This window comes from Oculina patagonica, chromosome 1, assembly GCF_052425735.1.
Source record: "Oculina patagonica isolate OP01 chromosome 1, crgOcupat, whole genome shotgun sequence".
Classification (NCBI taxonomy): domain Eukaryota; kingdom Metazoa; phylum Cnidaria; class Anthozoa; order Scleractinia; family Oculinidae; genus Oculina; species Oculina patagonica.
In genome coordinates this window covers 23,241,917-23,259,458 of record NC_135758.1, presented here as the reverse complement: position 1 = coordinate 23,259,458, position 17,542 = coordinate 23,241,917, and the positions used below count along the sequence as shown (strand labels likewise).

Here is a 17,542-nt window from a genome sequence, read left to right as displayed (position 1 = left end):
AATAAGCGCCCCGGGCGCTAAGTTGAATCATTACGGTAACTGTATGAAAAATAGTGATATGGCATATTAACAGACTGGGATATTGTAATTTGCAGTATTGTCTCCATATGCGTTCAGCATCTGTGACACCACTGGACCAGAATATGAAGCTTACCAATATGGCGGAATAGCAAGACAAGCTAAAAGTTCTTCTTCTTTAATACCATTTGTAAGTGACTGATCACAACTTCTTGGTTTTTCTCATAAATTTTGATGCATTTGTAAACACTTATAGGTGTTATACTTACCGGTGTTTCAAAACTGAGCTAGCTGCTGGCATTTTTCTAGAATTTTTTTATAATTTGCACAAGTGTTGTGCAGAAAGCTAGGCAGCTACAGTACAAGTCAACTCTCTCAAAGTGGACACTACTGTAAGGCGAGCAGTGTTGGCTGGCTGGTTCTGGACGAATTTCACTTTTTTGTCTGTAGCTGAACTCTCTTTAAAGGGACCGTGTCACGGATTTTAGCCAAACTTTGGCATAGAAAATGACCCTCAAATTCGTTTAAATATATAAAATAACCTCTTAAAACAGTGAAGGAATATTCAAATAACACACCAAATGCAAAAGAAGATACGGATGGCCAAAAGTGTCGAAAATTGAAACGGATTGCGATATGGGTTTTTAATATGGTCTGGCGGAACAGTTTTCAAAATTAATCTTGTCTGCTTGTAACTTTAAATTGTAACGGCCAGGAGACACATTTGGCTGTAATGAAGCTATGGTTTTGTCATTTAGAATCATTGAATTTATTCATTTGCAAACATTTCGTTTCATATCGAATATTTGGCAAAATTTAATAACATAAAATTAACTAAGCCGTGACACAGTCCCTTTAAGGCAGATACCTCTATGACGTAGACAGCTTGAGTTGATCCCAAGGTGTATACCTTAGAGGGAGTTCACTGTGTAACCATTCACATTTAATATATTTCGGTTTTAGCTCTTATTTATAATTTTCGGTTTTAGCTCTAATTTATAGAATTTAATTGTATCATTAAATATAATATATATCTAGTGTTAGGATCTCTATGTAAACCACTTTTAGTGATGGAGCTTCCTAATAAAAGATTGTTATTATTATTTATTTTTTATAACATACTTAAATTTAATATGTGTCTACATGTACAGCAGATGGCTATAACCACTCAGCCTTCTACATTCATTGCATGCCTGTTATAATGATTCTATATAAACAGTTGGTTTCTAGGCAGTGTGTGCGAGCATGGGACTGGAAAGAAAAGATTTAATACTGTTCTTTTTTAAGAACTGACCATGGCTGATTACAATTTCTTTCTGCAGGAGTCACTTGAGACACAGCTTAGTAAACCAGATATCCTCACTGCAGATCTTAGTAAAATGGAGGTATGACCTAATGTAGTATCTATCTAGTATGTACTATTACGGTATGATTTTATTAACAGTTTTATCTCAGGGTTCAGTTGATATTTGTACATATGTATGTAGTAAAGCATGAAGAATCAATAAACAAGGACTGGATGAATAAACTGAATCAACTGATAGGGGTTTGTTTCATGTCATGCATTTTGGCTATTTAAACCTGACATACCGTAAAAACCCGCAGATAAGCCGCACCTTTTTTCCAAAAATGTTCGCTCGAAAGCGGGGGTGCGGCTTATCTGCGGGAACATTCGGAAAAGGTGCCGTAAATTTTCGTTAACTGATGCTAATTTATGGAAAATTATGTAAATAAATATAACATAAAACTACAAGAGAGTACCGGTCATTGCTTTTGCAAGTTTGACAGCTCCTATACTGTTTGCAGTGTCGACAATGGCCTATAATTTTAACAGTAATATTGATACTTTTACGAGCGAGAAAATACCACGAGTATTCACGAGTAAGATGGCCAATTGTTTCTTTCTCATTTTGCACTTTGATGGAAAATTTGTTGAACTGATTACGAAACTCTCTTTATGCAACAAGTTTATCTCCAATAGATGGCTCCCAAATCTCTTTAATTTGTCGATATGATAGCCACGAAACCCGAACGACTCCATCGCCATCTTGTTTTGCTTTACGTTCTCGCCCTAGTTCCATATTTCGCGTCCGATCACATGCCTGGTTACTAAGCTACGAACGTTCTGCAAACGCGTGTTCTTGTTGTTGTGACACAAAAATCTATGGAAAAACTGCGTTGAATGAAGAAATGCCTGTCAACAAATGCCAGAAAAAGATCACCCATAATATGTCAAAGTTGGTTAATTGTGGGTAAGACTGAAGTATTTTCTGTTTCAATGTTCATTGAGTTCACGTTCGATGAAGAAGACTTCCTAAAGACTCAACTTTGGATTTTTGACTCGACTTTGGATTTTCTTTGATTTACTTTCAAAAAACTTTTTTCCAACATTTGAGTTGTTAAACTCAGGGTGCGGCTTATACGCGGGTGTTTACGGTATTTTCCTGAAAATGGATGTTCTCAGGTTGGCACCTTGTACATGTATGCTACCTTGAAGTATCTTAAACTATGCACCATGGATCTTCTTTCTAGATCTTGTTACCCACAGGGTGATATAATGCTGTTTGTTACTTAGGTTCCTTTACAGCTGCACTTTGGGATACATGCTCTACACTTATTTCAAGAACAGTATGGAAGGCTACCAGAGATCAGGTAATAACTAGAAAAACAAGTGTGGTCTTAAACTATTCAATAAATTCTTTTTGCTGATTACTTATTAATTAATAGCTCAAGTTACAAAATAATCGATGTCAAATGACCGTTTCAATTTTCCTCACTTTTCCTACTAAAAGTACTGGACTAACATTGTACTGTTTTTATAATTTGTATTATAAGTAGTTATAAGGTTAATCGTCATGTTTTTTTTGCCAGACAGTTATTTTGTGTCCTTGCATTGGAGATCAGAGGGTGTGAACCTAAAATGCCAACTTTTCTCTTGATATTTTAGAAGCAGCAGTGATGCCTCAAAATTGTATGAGTTGGCAAAATCGCTAAATGAGAAAGCAGTTACCAAGGTTAGTAGTCTAATGATAAAGTGTCATCAGATTTGTAGTATCCTCAGTTTTGTTGATCAGTTCCAGAAAACAACATTGTTTGCTCTTAATAATGTTTTTAATCACAAGTGTCATTTAGAATCCCTTCTGGCTTCACCACCCCCGTGAAATTTGTTTTTCAGAGCATTGTTACAGTGAATGTTGCCAGTGCATATTTTGTTGTTCAAGAAAAAAATCCATGCCTCCCCCCACAGAAGGTTTTTTTGGTTTGAACTCTCCACCCCACCCCTCTGGAAATTCCAGTCCACCCCCTTGGAAGTTCCAATGACCTTCTTTGGGGTGGGTATGGATATTTTCTGGAATGTTCAAACTTTGATTACCAAAGAAAAGCTGAGTACAGGTGTCGCTAAAGCTGCATGATATTATGTCAACATTCTGAGTACTTATGTGTATTTTCTAAACAATGTGAACTTATTATTCTTGGATTCTGTAGAAGTATTTAGTGTTCAAAGTAATACAGTTAACTCTTTCTAAGACGGACACTGTCAGGACCGGCTCTTACTGTCCATCTTAGAGAGGTGTCCACCTTATTCGCTGTTTTCACCGTTCCCATAATTTATGCATAAGCATTGTTTTCAATTTCTCTTGGGATTCACAATGACATACAATCGTCCCAAGACAAATTGAAAACAATGCTTATGCAAAAATTTTGGGGGGTAAACTAGATGTATTATGGGATCATGAAAAAAGCGAATAGGGAGTTAAGACTTAACTCCCTATTCGCTTTTTTCACGATCCCATCCAAGTTTATTTTTTTCCTTAGTGGCCATTTGGCCACTAACTGCTCAAGTTTGGTCGCCAGTGAAAAATTTTAGTCGCTAAATTAAGCTCACCCTTTCAATCCTTCTTCTCAATTTTAGTCGCCAGGCTGGGGACTTTGGTTCCAATTTAGTCGCCATGGCGACTAAAATGGTCTTAACTTGGAGGGTTGTAAGTTACAGCGAATTGACTGAAAAAGGCAGGATGGGACCATCACCAGGTGTCCGTCCTATGGAGGTGTCCGTTAAGAGAGACTTGACTATATGTCTAGGTGGTGTGAAAATGTGATCAATAAGTTGTTGGAAATTTTCAGACTTGATAAAAGTGCATTTGATCATATTTGATTTGATGTAATAAAAATGTTGTGACCAGAGTATGTTTTGCTCTTGTTTTTTAGGCCGATAACCTGGATGAAAAACTGCTTCGTAACTTGGCTTTCACATCACGAGGGTGTTTTTCACCCCTAGCTGCTTCTCTTGGTGGAATTGTTGGCCAAGAAGTATTAAAAGCTTTGACTGGAAAGTACACTCCTTTAAAACAGTGGGTATGTATTGTAAGAATTAAAGAATATTTCAACCAACCGTTAAGCCCTGGCCAAACGGTAACGCAAGTGGACGCAAGTAGTTGCAAGTTTAACTTGCGTATAGACATGCGTTGGGTGGCCAAACGGACTCGCAAGTTTAGTCGCAAGTGCACGCAAGTTTGCAAAAAGTAATTTAAAATGCTTTGAGGTGCAATTCAGTATTTAAAAAAAATTGCAAAAAAATGCGTTGACTTGCGATTGGTGACGGTGAAAAAATTGCGTTAACTGAAGTGCAAACTTGATCTCGACCAAAGTGAACGCAAGTCAACGCAGGTGCACGCAAGTCCTGGCCAAATGAAGACGCTAGCCTGTGTATCAGGCGCTGGTGTAGTATTTTCGAGCGCTCGTATGGGAAGCGCGAAAGGCGTGGGATGGCCTCTCACGATCTCGCGTCCTTTTAATACGCGCGCTCGGAAAGACAGGCGGCTGCTACGCCACACAGCGGTCAAACGCAAAAATTGACGTCACATCCTGTCTTTGCCGCCTCGAACTTTTGACTCGAAAGCGGGCAAACTTTTGCAAGAAATTAATAAAGAAATAGTACGGTGAAAGAACAGTTCAAGCTGGGACACTCAGTGGAGATGAATTATCAAATTTCCAATCCATAAGCGGCCTATAAACCTTAACTTTCTAGGGACGGCGTTAACTTTTGGGTTTAAAGCGAAAGTTTGCGGAAAATTTAAGACTTTGTATGGAGAATTTTGGCGGGAATTGCACAGTAACTGCGCACACGCGCTGCGTTTGACCGCTGTGTGCTGCTACGCAGGCTATGAAGACGCAAGTGGGCGCAAGTTTTCAACTTGCGTTGCCGTTTGGTCAGGGCTTTATGCAATAAACGGAGAATCTACATGTACACACTGTACACACATTGAAGTAACAATAACAACAACATTGAAGCTGAGTAGAGTGAAAATTGCCATGTCAATTCTGACCACCACACTAAGATTTTCATTGGCAACCTGACCATTTGTCATAAACATGTCAAGTCTGTTACATGAAATCGTTTGCAATCAGTGCTGGTATAACCAGTTTCGTCCATCTTTACAGCTTTACATTGATGCCACTGAAGTGCTCAAGGGGCAGGAGAAATTAGACAAAACATCGTTTTTACCCAGGTATGAATGATGTCTCAAAGGGACACTGTCACAGGGGTGTTTTCTGCATTTCAGTAAAAAGTACTAAAATTAGCGAAGTACTCTCGCTCACGAAATGCGCCTAGAACATGAAGATGAAGATATAAAGTAAATTGTTGTTTGAGGAAATGGAGAGCCGTTATGAGTTTTAAGCTGTTTTTCAGGTCACAAGTGCAGAACTTGAAAAAGTTAGTTACTAACAATGGAAACTAACTATGGTTAGCCTCACTTTTTCAAGTTGAGATCTAAAGTTCCTGATGACATCACAATAATATGATCACTTGTTTATAGCTTCAGTACACAGGGCTGTAACTAGCAAGAGGCAAGACGAGGCACTTGCCTCGTCTTGATTTTTACCCAAAATTAAAACCAAAATATATTTTGTTGGGAAAGTAATCCCCCTTTGAACAAGAAATACCTCATGAAAAATGCCCGGTGGGGGGGTACTCCCATATGTGGCCTATATAGGTATGTGCCGCCCGATAGGGTATGGTTTAAATTGAGGTTCTCGGTCCTTAAATAGGGTATCATTTTTGCTCCTTTTTGTAACGAGTTCCCGGTGTGATCCTTAGATAGGGTACCTAAATTCTATAAGCTAAAATAAACGCCCAGCTAAACCAAAAAAGGTATCTTAAAACTGAATTTTCTGTTCAGGTACTAGTCAAGTGATTTTATAGAGATTTGTGTCTTGCCGTGCGCGGTTAGCCGTTATTTGGGTCGTCATGGAACGCTTCTCCTCCCCTTGAATAGGGTGTCATTTTTCGGTTTTGGGCCTTAAAAAGGGTATCAATTTTCGCTTTCTTTATCCTTAAATAGGGTCAGGGTTTAAGAACCTTGGCGGCAAAAATTTGGCGGCGCCGAAATTTATGGGAGTACCCCCCCCCCCCCCGGAGAAAAATGTATCTGAAAGAGTTTCAGAGCGTCTACATTTCAACATTTTCTAGAGGCATGCCCTACGAGCCCCCTGGCAAGATCTTGCCTCGTCTGTGGGAAAGGTCTGGATACGGCCCTGGTACGCCTGCATAGTATTTTTTTTTTTTTTACAAAACTGGACAACTATTTATAGGTTTTATCTATTTTTAAAGTTTATACCATTGTTATATTTCCGTTATTGTTATATTTTTGTGAGGGCCACAAGTTTATCAGTTTGATTACTGTCAGGTGTCACCCTCGTTAAATAAAGTCCTACTTACTTACTTACTATAGGTTTCCATGCGTCTTTTAAGGCTCTTGAGATTTTGAAGTGAAGCTCATGACAGTGTCCCTTGAAGCCTTTCTCGTAATGTTTGTTATAATGTGTAGATGTAATAGGGCAGCTGAAGTCTCGAATTCGTCAACAAAACAAAAACCATAATTCCTAAATTCAGTAAAACAGCACCTTAATCCGTCCGTCCGTCAGTCAGTCAGTCAGTTGACCAGACAGCTGACATTAAGGCATTATGTTATGTTGAATGCAAACAGATTTAAGTGGTCCATTGTTGGGTTAACGGGATTTCAATTCACAACATTTTAATTTAGGTCCTAAACGGAGCTTAACTTGAAACACAGTTGACGTAAAGGAGTAACTTTATTTGTTATAATTTCTTTTTATTGCTAGGCAAGATCGATATGACTGTCTTCGCATTTGCATCGGAGAAGAACTGCGTAAAAAACTGTCAGATCTGAGGTTATTTATGGTGAGATATAATTATTTCATGCTGAGCTAGGCCCCTCCGGATATAAGCCGAGTTACACTCTAATTACTTTTGCATTTAAGATGGATTCCGCACAATTTTCGAGCAATACAAGCAAAAATAAAGTTACCAAAAAGACCTCTTAGCATGGCAACAGTTTTAGTACAGCTAACAAAAACCTGCCAAAAATTTAGCACTCAAGCTGACCCCACGAGAGAAAAATGGATTTGAATTTGTCTTTATTTCAGTTAAAACGGACGTCTTGCGCCAGTTCAAAACAAAATGGCGCGCGTTTAATACATTTTTTTGAGGTTTGACTTTAATTTTCTCGAGAATGCTTTAGAATTTAATTGCGGGGTCACTAAGACAAATGAATTTCGATGATATCTTTTAAATAGTATACAAAATGTTGTCGTGCAATGAGTAGATTTTTGATACTTAATTTTCGCACTCATTGCTTGAACTTTCAGCGGAATCCGTCTTAAAACAGCCTTTTCCTATCGAAACTTTCGGGGGGGGGGGGGGGTGGGCGGTCGCTATAACGTGTACCAAATGTGGCTAAACGTGAGCCGATCAATCTCGATAAAATGAAAATGGTTTTAATATGCTTCAGACCAAAGTAATATATATTGCTTTTGGAAGAAGAGTCATCTAAAACGAATATCATTTCATTTTGATACAGCTTGTTGTATCTATATTTCCACTGTTGCTCATAAACATGGCATTGAGTTATTTTTCCTAAGTCGAAAAATTTCGGTTTCCTTCACGAGTTGTTTTGCTTTTTGTAGGTCGGATGTGGTGCTATAGGATGTGAACTTTTGAAGAATTTTGCTCTTTTAGGAATTTCAGGAGGTCACAATGGCAAGGTAAATTCTTTAATCTTTCTATTCATTTCAGTCGTATGAAGCTCACAAATCACCCGTCTCTCATCGATTACAGCGACTTTTCTTGTCACACCCAAAGCAGCCACCCGCCCTAGAAGAGCGATGAGTGGCGGCTATGCTCAAAGGCAAATTCGTTAGAAGGTGGCATTTCATCTATTAGAGGTAGTGCTTTAATTTTGAGGCAACCTTTATTTTTGTTTTTTCTCTGTAGATGACCGTCACGGACAATGACCTCATAGAGAAGTCGAATTTAAATCGCCAGTTCTTATTTCGGCCTCACCACATCCAGGTACGTAAAAAGACTAAAGTGAAGCTAGCCCTTGTGCTTGTCTTAAATTGTCGGGAACGAGTTGTATAATAAATTATATTGGTGGACAAAGAACCTTCATGAGACAGCCAGGAGAACAAGCTCTAAAAGGGTTTCCTAATCTTGTTCTCCAATCAAATTGCAATAGTATTCGCGAGTGTTACGTCAGCGTGACCTTATAAGGTTATTGGTAAGTGATGTTGCCTAGCAACTTCTTCACCGAAACCGCGGGCTCAGTATATTATTTGCGGTTCTGGCCAAATTTGGGGCTAACTGCTGTAGGAAAGTCAAACTTTCAATTCTATTGCTCGCCTTGCTCAAATTGGAAGATACCAAAGGGAGTAGTAATCAATTAACCAATTATTTTCATTCTTGAGAAAGTCTGTGAATGGGGATAGCGTGCACTCTGAGCGTGTTCTTGGACAAAGAAGCTTGTAACCAGTTTGTGTTGCAAATTTTTTTCTTCTTTGCAGAAACCCAAATCTGTGACGGCTGCTTCATCAGTTGCATTAATAAACCCGGGTAAGATGATGGTCAGCGTTGGTGTTCTTCTGTTATTACTGACTTACGGGCTAAGTAAACACTCAAAATTAATGGTCCCTAACAGTAAAGAAATTGCCACTGAATAAAAATTATTTATTTTCGTGCGTATTCTCTAACCTATGTTAGAAGTAACAGTCATCCCAAGTTTGTTGGGTTTCTCTACAATGTGAACTGAAAACATGTTCCTCGGCGAAACCTGCTCTCCTCCCCCCCTTCCCCCCCCCCCCTCTCCAAAAAAAACATACTACATACTTTATTGGATAGCTCCCCCTTGGGGGCTATTCCGCCATACAAACTATTTACAGGAAAGAAAAAAATGAAAAACGAAATAAAAGTTGCGTAAAGTATTAAGTATAAAAGTAGGTTAGTAAGTATAAAACCTATATACAGTATATTACAATAATAAAGTCATATTTACAAATTGAAAAAATATTTAAAAATTCTCTTTTAAAAAAGTTAAGGCTATCCGTGTCTCTGATATGTTTTGGCAGGTTGTTATAAATCTTTGCTTCGCGGTAAGCAAAAGACTTTTGGCCAGTCGTAAGCCTGCACTTTGGCAACTCAGTCAGTGCAGTCATGTTTTGTCAGAACCAAGCAGTGGTAGTTTGAGGGACCCCATTTTAAACACGTAGATAAACGCTCTGTGTTGATGCACAAGGTTATTCTTGTATTTTACAATGCAACGCTATTGCGAGACGATTAACTCGACCAAAATTCTTTGAACTAACCAGCAATGAGCTAGCATCTCATCCCATCTAGGAGTATACTAGCAATACTCCTGGTCACTTTATTCTACAGAAACTAATAAATAATTAATAATTTATTAACTTATCTTGCGCAATTATCAATTTAAAAATTTTCAATTGCGCATTACAATCTTACAATACAGTTAAAAAAAAGCTAAAAAAAAAATTAAATTTAAATTCACAGGCTAAAAAAGGTTTAAATGTATATAACAGTATAAAAAGAAATGTACAATTAAAAAGCTTTTGAAAATAAAAAGGTCGTGATGGCTTTCTTGAAACTTTGAATAGACATGTTTCTTATTTCACTTGGAAGATCATTCCATAATTTAGGGGCGGCCACATGAAAAGAGCGATCCCCAAGCGTAGCGAGCGATTTGCATTGGCTATAGTTAAGGCTGGAGTTAAGCAAAGGTAGTGTGAACCACTTGGCCTGTGAACTAATGTTTTTGTTTTCTTCTCAGATGTTCATGTGGACCCACATCAACACAAAGGTATTGTGTAACCTAAACATTGAGAGTAAGTGTGAAGGGCGCCAATTTTGATTAGTCCCCGAACAAGTGGTCCGAAGAATTCGATTCTAAGCGTCCAATCAAAAATAGCGCGAGCACTCCGAAGTTTATCACGTCAGCTTTCGTTATCGAGATATGACATATTGTTACTTAGCAACATCCCTGCTGAAAACCCGCGGGCTCAATCAATTCTCCAAGATGGTATTGCGGCCAAATGTGCCGAGTGTCTGCTAGATTGTGTTAATTTCTGCCACCCATTCAGACCTCTGTAAGGAGAGACCTCACCGATTGAATTCGGTAGTAAATGTAGCGGTTATACAACAGACCTCCCCACTCAGACACTATATCTTGAATGAATGGCTTCTAAACGGGGCAAGAAGAAATATGTTGTGTATGATAAGATGCGAGCAAAATGTTATGGTAGTTTCTTGTTGTTTAAAGTTGTCCCTATGATGGTTTGATTGCCTTTGAAATGTTTTTTTTTTTCCTTTCTCTTCTATTTTCACAGTTTGCCCAGAAACAGAAGAAACTTTGTACACGGATCAGTTTTTTGAGTCTCAGGACCTTGTGGTTAATGCTCTTGACAATGTAGAAGCCCGACGGTACATGGATAGGTTAGTGCCTGTGAGAAAAGTTCGTACATAAATATACCATATGTGACCACTGTCTATTACTTTACTAACCGACAACATGCACTGAACAATGAAATATCGTTGCCTCTACTGTGTTGAATATAGAATTCGTAAGGAGACGACTCATTAGGTAGTGTCTGAGAGCGACACTGGAGGAAACTTACCGTCACATTTGCATTGTTTTGTAGCCGGTGCGTGAGTACTCAAAGGGCCCTTCTGGAGTCAGGAACTATGGGACCCAAGGGACATGTTCAGGTACGATTGGTGCTATTTCCCATGAGTTTGCCATTCAACCTACCTACTCAAACAAGATTAGGTCACTCTTACTTTACAGTGTAAAATTCTCCTTTTCCGTTTCACCGATCAAGCTGTATTAGAATCAACCTCCAGCTACTTTACTAGACTCTTAGAAAAGTATGTTTTCTTTTTCCAATAATAAAAGTCTTCATAGAATCACTGTAACACTACGTGTGTTTACGAGACGAACGAACACCCCTGCAATAGGCTATTAGGCATAAGCATCTTATTATGATTTTTCCTTCTCAAACTCATTAATAATTCATAAGGCTAACACAATGAACACAATGACGGTGGTTTGGATACCCGATCTTAATTAGCATAGATTTTTACGATTTTATTTCTCCGTTTACTCCTTGGTTTTTGTTTCGATTGAGAAGATATATCAAGCACTCGAGACAGTGTTTCATCGGCTATCCAAACACCTCAAATTTCGTCAAAAATACTCCGCTGCGCGTCGTATTTTCAACTCTCTTCTCGGTGTTTGGATATCGTGGTGAAACACTGCCTCTCGTGTTTGATAAATTACATAAAGCTGTACGGGAAATTACTTTAATATGTAAATTTTCATGCAGATCAACGAATTTCTTTCAACAGGTCATTGTTCCTGATCTCACCGAGTCTTATGCCAGTCAGGTATGTAAACACTTCCCATTTAGATGTGAATGGCAGGGTTCGTACGCGTCTTGAAAACCCTTGAAACCCCTTGAATTTCAGGAGATCAATTTCAAGGCCTTGAAAGTACTTGAAATTGGTTTTCGGTCCTTGAAAGTCTTTGATTCCTTTATTGAACGTCAAAAGGCAATGAGAAAACCCTAACCCTAAGCACAACAGTGGCACAACAGACTGGAAATCGTTGATTTGGGGTAAATTTTTTAAAAAAAGTCCTTGAAATTTCCAAGATGGGTCCTGGAAAGTCCTTGAAAAGTCCTTGAATTTTTGGCCTGAAAAAGTGTACGAACCCTGGAGTGGGTTTTTGATTACAGAGAAGGACGTCAGCATGGCGACTTGTGTTACGTAGAAGCATTTCTTCTCCAATTTTTTCCGAAAACCGCAGGCTTAGCAGGAGTGCATGATTCTACCATGCTTGTTTGTGATTGGCTTGTTTTTCTCTTCAAAGCGAGACCCTCCAGAGGAAGACGTACCGCATTGTACACTCAAGTCATTTCCAGCTGTCATTGAGCACACAATACAATGGGCCAGAGATAAGGTATGGCTGTTGTGATCCCATATTTCTGTCCGTAACAATAGAGAGATTGAGCTTCACGTTTGTTTTTCCGCGAACGGCAAAAAAAAAATGCTGTTTGCCGTTTGTAGCCTGTTCCAGGCGTTCGGTTAGTTGGGAAGCGCCGTTCCTCGCGCCGCTTCCCAACTAACCAAACGCCTGGAACAGGCTAGCCGTTTGCCGCTTATATGTCAAAGTGAATAGTATCGGGTTTGGTGTAAATTATTTGGAGTAAATTATTTTCCATTTTTCTGATGGAGTGATTGAATAATTAGAGAAAAAGTAAACAAAATCAGCCGCATTCTGTCGTTTGCCGTTAGAACGTGGTGATTAATCTCTACAATACTGGGATTTTTTTGGAACAATAGTCTTTGTAGAATAGTGGGTGTACTGCATCGCACTTCGGCCATCGATCATACAGATCGGTGACATTTTATAAAGAGATTGGAGGAAAGTGTAAGCTCTATAATTTTTTTGGTAATACACTTAAACTATGATCACAAAGACCGCGAAATATTATTTCCACTATTCATCTAATAGCAGATCATTTTGATCATGTTTTGATTGTGTTTCCCTTGTTATATATTTTGTTTTAATGCGAAGCAAGGGAACAACAGCAACAACGCAACAGCTGACACATTGTTTTGTATCTTTCAGTTTGAAAATTGTTTTACTCAAAAGCCAAGATTGTACACGACATTTTGGTCTACAAATGGATCTCCAGAACAACTTTTGGAAGTAAGTAAATAGCTTTTACTTATCTAAACTAACCAGCTATAAGCCTTTAGTGAACCTGTAGGCGAAGAAAGGTCAAAGAAGGCCGTGGAATGAGTACCATCCGCATCAAGGCATTTTTACGAGAAAATCATCTTATTCTATCTTATTTTATCATTACACCGTGCGATTGGTGAACATAACAGGTTCTAATTTGCTTCAAACCGCTTCAAACGATGAACACAGTAAACAGACAACAATGAGAGTGAAAAAAAGAAAAGGACCTTTTTTGTTCATTGCTTTTCTTAACTGAACAAATAGAGAACTTGCATGATCCGTGTTTTGAAGCTTTGAATCATCAGTTTGTATTTAACAGACTCGTTTCACGCCTTTTTAAGTCCAATATACTTGTTCTTCCAACTCAAAACTGGGTTTTTTGCCGGGATGGGGAAGGAAAAGGAAGTGTTTCGCCCTGTCATGCAACAGAGTTAGCGGGGCTTACCACAACATTCAAGATGGCAGCACAATAACCGAACTAACAAACAATACTGACGGCCGTCACATTATAGCGTGTTCTTATGTTGTGGATAGGGCTTCTGTGTGATACTTGGCATCTTTGTTATGGTTTTCTTTGTAGACACTTCAATCTGAAAATGAGCCCGAAGGCGTCTATCGGGTTATAAAATTGGTAAAACGGCGACCTTCGGACTGGGCGAGCTGCGTTGCCCGTAGCAGAATAGAATTTGAAAAGTACTACAATCACAAGGTGAGAGCTCAGAAAAATGGCGGGGAAATACTTTAATACACAGTGGAATCCCGAATCTCCCGGCCGAAAACTCGAACCAAAAGTAACTTCCATTCCCTCATTCAAACACTGCAATCCCCCCCCCCCCCCCTTTTTTCCCCCCCCCCCGATTTCCGAACTTTGGAGGTTCGAGAAATCGGGATTCCACTGAAGGTGCAATTGTGTCAAAAATGGCGGGAAAAAACGCGGGTGCGGGGAAGAAAACCTATAAATGGCGGGAACATGAACGCAGTTGTTACAAAATGCCAGAGGAAAAGAAAGGGTGCTTTCCAATAAGCCAAATATTTCGGTCAGAAGTCAAATGGAAAGGTCTGTTTCGGGTGACCGAAATATTCGGGACCACCTCTGGAGGTCGGACCGAAATTTAACAGTTGTCTTACTTTAGTTCACTAGTTTCTCACAAAAGCAGGGAACTGGGGAAAGGAGTGCAAAATGGAAAAAGACCGTTCCACTCGCTTGGTCCGGATTAAGCAAAAAATGTCATTCTATTTCACGACAGTTCCTGTTGGTCCGACCGGTCGCACTTTGAAAATGGAATTGGGTAGAAATGGTTTAAAATGGTTGCATTGTGATGAAACGCGTGGTGGAAATTTTAAGAACTTTTTTGGGAGTTTTATTTGCTTTCATGACTGTAAGTGAGATATTTTCTCTACAGTAGTCCCCGGCGTATCGAGAAGTTTTTATAGAACTTTTAAATTTCAATTCCTTACAGGCCAAACAATTGCTTCACGCATTTCCTTTGGAAACAAGAGTCAAGGATGGCTGTAAGTTAATTACGAATCATGTTATTTCATTGTATTCAGCTTTGTTAGTGTGTTTTCAATAACCACAATCGTCTCCATTTTCAGCACTGTTCTGGCAAAGCCCGAAGAGACCGCCAATACCACAACAGTTCAACACTAAAAATGAATTGTAAGTGTTTTCCGTTTGTTTTCCTAGTATCTGTTGTAACCTGGTACTTTTCCGAAAACTTTGCTCTTTTTTAGTGTGAAATTAAAGCGTTTAATCGGAACTAAATTAAATATTTAGAAAGCAAACAGAAACATGTCAATCTTCTACAGCAGGGGCGTTTGTTTTAACTGAGCAAAAATGCAGTTAGGCTTTGAGTGCTCGGTTTTTAAGCTTTTTACAGCTTCTTGACTAGGGTCGTAAGATAAAAAACCTGATCATCTCCAGACTGAAGCCAAATTCTCGTAAGGTGAACTTCAGAAAATGCATGGAAGAAGTAGGGAGAATTTTGATGTTGAGATTTTTTGTTTGTTTCTTTCGTTAGACACATGCTGTTCATAAGAAGTAGCAGTAAACTTCACGCTGACACTTACGGCATCAAGTACACAAAACAGGTTTGCTAACATAATATTGCAGTGGTCTAGTGAGCTTTTATATTTTGACTCTCTCTTCTAGCGTTTTTGAACTGTGATTGATTGATTTTCTCGTAACAGGATTTAAGTGACAGTCGTATTATTGAAATACTCCAAGATGTCGAAGTTCCAGAATTCAGGCCAAGTTCAAAGGTCAGACAGGACAGTGTTATTCTGAATCTTTACCATCCTGTGATTAGCTCGTTAATTGAGTCCTGATTGAAGCATGCGTTTCTTCCGTCCTAACGTTCATAGGACTAAGAAAAAATAAATCGGTTGTCAACTTCTAAAAATTCAAATAAAGCAGAGAGTAAATATGTGAAAATATTTTATGCTTGGAGTGTTTTTACGAGGTAATAAAACAGTCTAGGATTTCATTATTTCACTGAGTTGTAAAGGTATGCAAATTTCAAATGAGTGCAAATGGAGATGTTATTTTCAATTGTAGCAAATTGAAACTGACGAAACGGCATCAAAGCCTGCTGAGCCGTCTGATGTATCCGCTGATGACTATGATAAGTTAATACCAGATTTAAAAGACTTGATAGCAAAAGGAATAAAATCTAGCAAAGGTAGGATGAACACTAACCGTAATTTATTTACAAAAAAAAAAGTAAAAAAAAAAAAAAAAAAAAAAAAAAAAAAAAAAAAAAAAAAAAAAAAAAAAAAAAAACAAAAAACTTTAAATATTAAAATTAAACTCAGTTACATATGTTATGTAATTAGGGTTATGTGGTATAGTTATTAGTTAGATGTGTAGTCATAAACCGTGGGCTTATTTCTTTTTAAGAATTTCTTAAGGTTAAGGGGGGGGGGGGGGCTAAATAGAGGTTCAAATCATATATCAGTTAAGGTACAAATGAAAGAGATAAAGTGAAAAAAATAATATACTTACAGCGTTAAGTTGCCTTGTCATAAATTGTTTTCATTTAACGTCAGAGGAACAGGGGGGGGGGGGGGGCTTATTGAAGAATTGAACTTTCCGATGGGGGGGAGGCTTAATGACGAACTTGAACATTTTGAGCAAAAACATTTTTACGGTTCTTCCGTGTAACTTTGGACTTCCAATAGTTTCTCGAGGTGAACATTTGTTTCCATGTGTGAGCTCGTACTTTTGATCGTTTTCTCTGTAGGCAAGCACCGTTTTGTGACTTTAACTGACTTGTTAAGGCCAGCTGCTAGACGCTCAGGCATCAATTTTGTTTGTTGCTGCTGCTGCTGTTGTTGTTGTTGCTGTTGTCGTTGACATTGTTCGTGTTGTAATTTTCTCTAAGCTTCTCAACTTTGGTACTTAATAAGTATGAAGACAATTTCCAAGACATTTCTTGTAGCGTCAATGACTGTCTTTTATCTTTTCTCTCAGATGTGCTACCCATGTTTCCTCAAGAATTTGAAAAAGACGATGATTCAAATGGTCACATCGACTTCATTACTTCAGCTTCGGTTGGTTATCAGAACTGTTTACTCTGTCTAATTCCTAGCAGTTACTAATTCCCATCTTTCCTGCCCTTCCTGGTAGTTTTTTACCATAGATATTTGCGCGTCTGTTTGACTAAAGATTAAAAATTTCTTCGCATTAATTTTTTGTTTTCATATTGCAGAACCTTCGTGCAACTATGTACAGTATAGAGCCTGCTGACCGGTTAAAAACGAAGAAAATCGCCGGCAAAATAGTTCCCGCTATCGCTACAACTACTGCTGCTGTGGCTGGCTTGGTAAGTTAAATAGTGCTGAGAAAACTCAAACTTAGGAAGTGACACAAGCTACTGAAAAAACGTCTTAGTTCTCCCAACAGAAGTCGAACCTATGACCTTCCATACACTATTTAAACAAGTGAGTGTTTCTGTTGAGAAACTATCATAGCGATAGTTCCGAGACAAAAACACTCTTATCGTTTTTATTGTTGACCACTTAGAGAGTACCCCCCGGGAGGGGGGGCATATGACTAGGTTCAAGTGTGACAAACTTTACGAATACTGCTAGGATTAGTTTTGTCAATGTGGGAGATATGTATAGCAAGAAAAGATGGTGTAAGTCGAGTTTGGTAGAACTACAGTCGAACCTCTCTTTATGGACACCTCAATAATACGGACACCTTCCTATTACAGACAAATTACCTGGTCCAAAAGAGACAAAAATTCCTATAAACTCTACCTCAATAATACGGACACCTTCCTATTACAGACAGATTACCTGGTCCAAAAGAGACAAAAATTCCTTCCAATTCTACCTCTGTAATACGGACAATTCCATAACGCGGACACTCTGCCCTGTCCCTTTAATAACAAAGATGTTTATCT

At 38.6% G+C, this 17,542-nt stretch overlaps 1 protein-coding gene across 1 annotated transcript in view; it reads left to right on the top strand.

Moving 5' to 3' along the window:
- LOC144634643 (ubiquitin-like modifier-activating enzyme 6) overlaps positions 1–17,542 on the top strand; it is a 29,857-nt gene that overhangs the window by 10,066 nt on the left and 2,249 nt on the right. The window contains exons 10-33 of the mRNA XM_078493700.1: positions 96–208; positions 1,341–1,403; positions 2,594–2,670; positions 2,966–3,032; positions 4,228–4,374; positions 5,461–5,528; positions 7,144–7,222; positions 8,008–8,085; positions 8,315–8,392; positions 8,884–8,932; positions 10,161–10,190; positions 10,717–10,822; positions 11,029–11,095; positions 11,735–11,773; positions 12,258–12,347; positions 13,020–13,100; positions 13,714–13,842; positions 14,594–14,645; positions 14,730–14,793; positions 15,155–15,224; positions 15,324–15,395; positions 15,691–15,814; positions 16,606–16,685; positions 16,844–16,957. Of these exons, the coding sequence (XP_078349826.1) occupies positions 96–208; positions 1,341–1,403; positions 2,594–2,670; positions 2,966–3,032; positions 4,228–4,374; positions 5,461–5,528; positions 7,144–7,222; positions 8,008–8,085; positions 8,315–8,392; positions 8,884–8,932; positions 10,161–10,190; positions 10,717–10,822; positions 11,029–11,095; positions 11,735–11,773; positions 12,258–12,347; positions 13,020–13,100; positions 13,714–13,842; positions 14,594–14,645; positions 14,730–14,793; positions 15,155–15,224; positions 15,324–15,395; positions 15,691–15,814; positions 16,606–16,685; positions 16,844–16,957 (1,937 nt within the window). The remainder of the gene's footprint in view (positions 1–95; positions 209–1,340; positions 1,404–2,593; positions 2,671–2,965; positions 3,033–4,227; positions 4,375–5,460; positions 5,529–7,143; positions 7,223–8,007; positions 8,086–8,314; positions 8,393–8,883; positions 8,933–10,160; positions 10,191–10,716; positions 10,823–11,028; positions 11,096–11,734; positions 11,774–12,257; positions 12,348–13,019; positions 13,101–13,713; positions 13,843–14,593; positions 14,646–14,729; positions 14,794–15,154; positions 15,225–15,323; positions 15,396–15,690; positions 15,815–16,605; positions 16,686–16,843; positions 16,958–17,542) is intronic.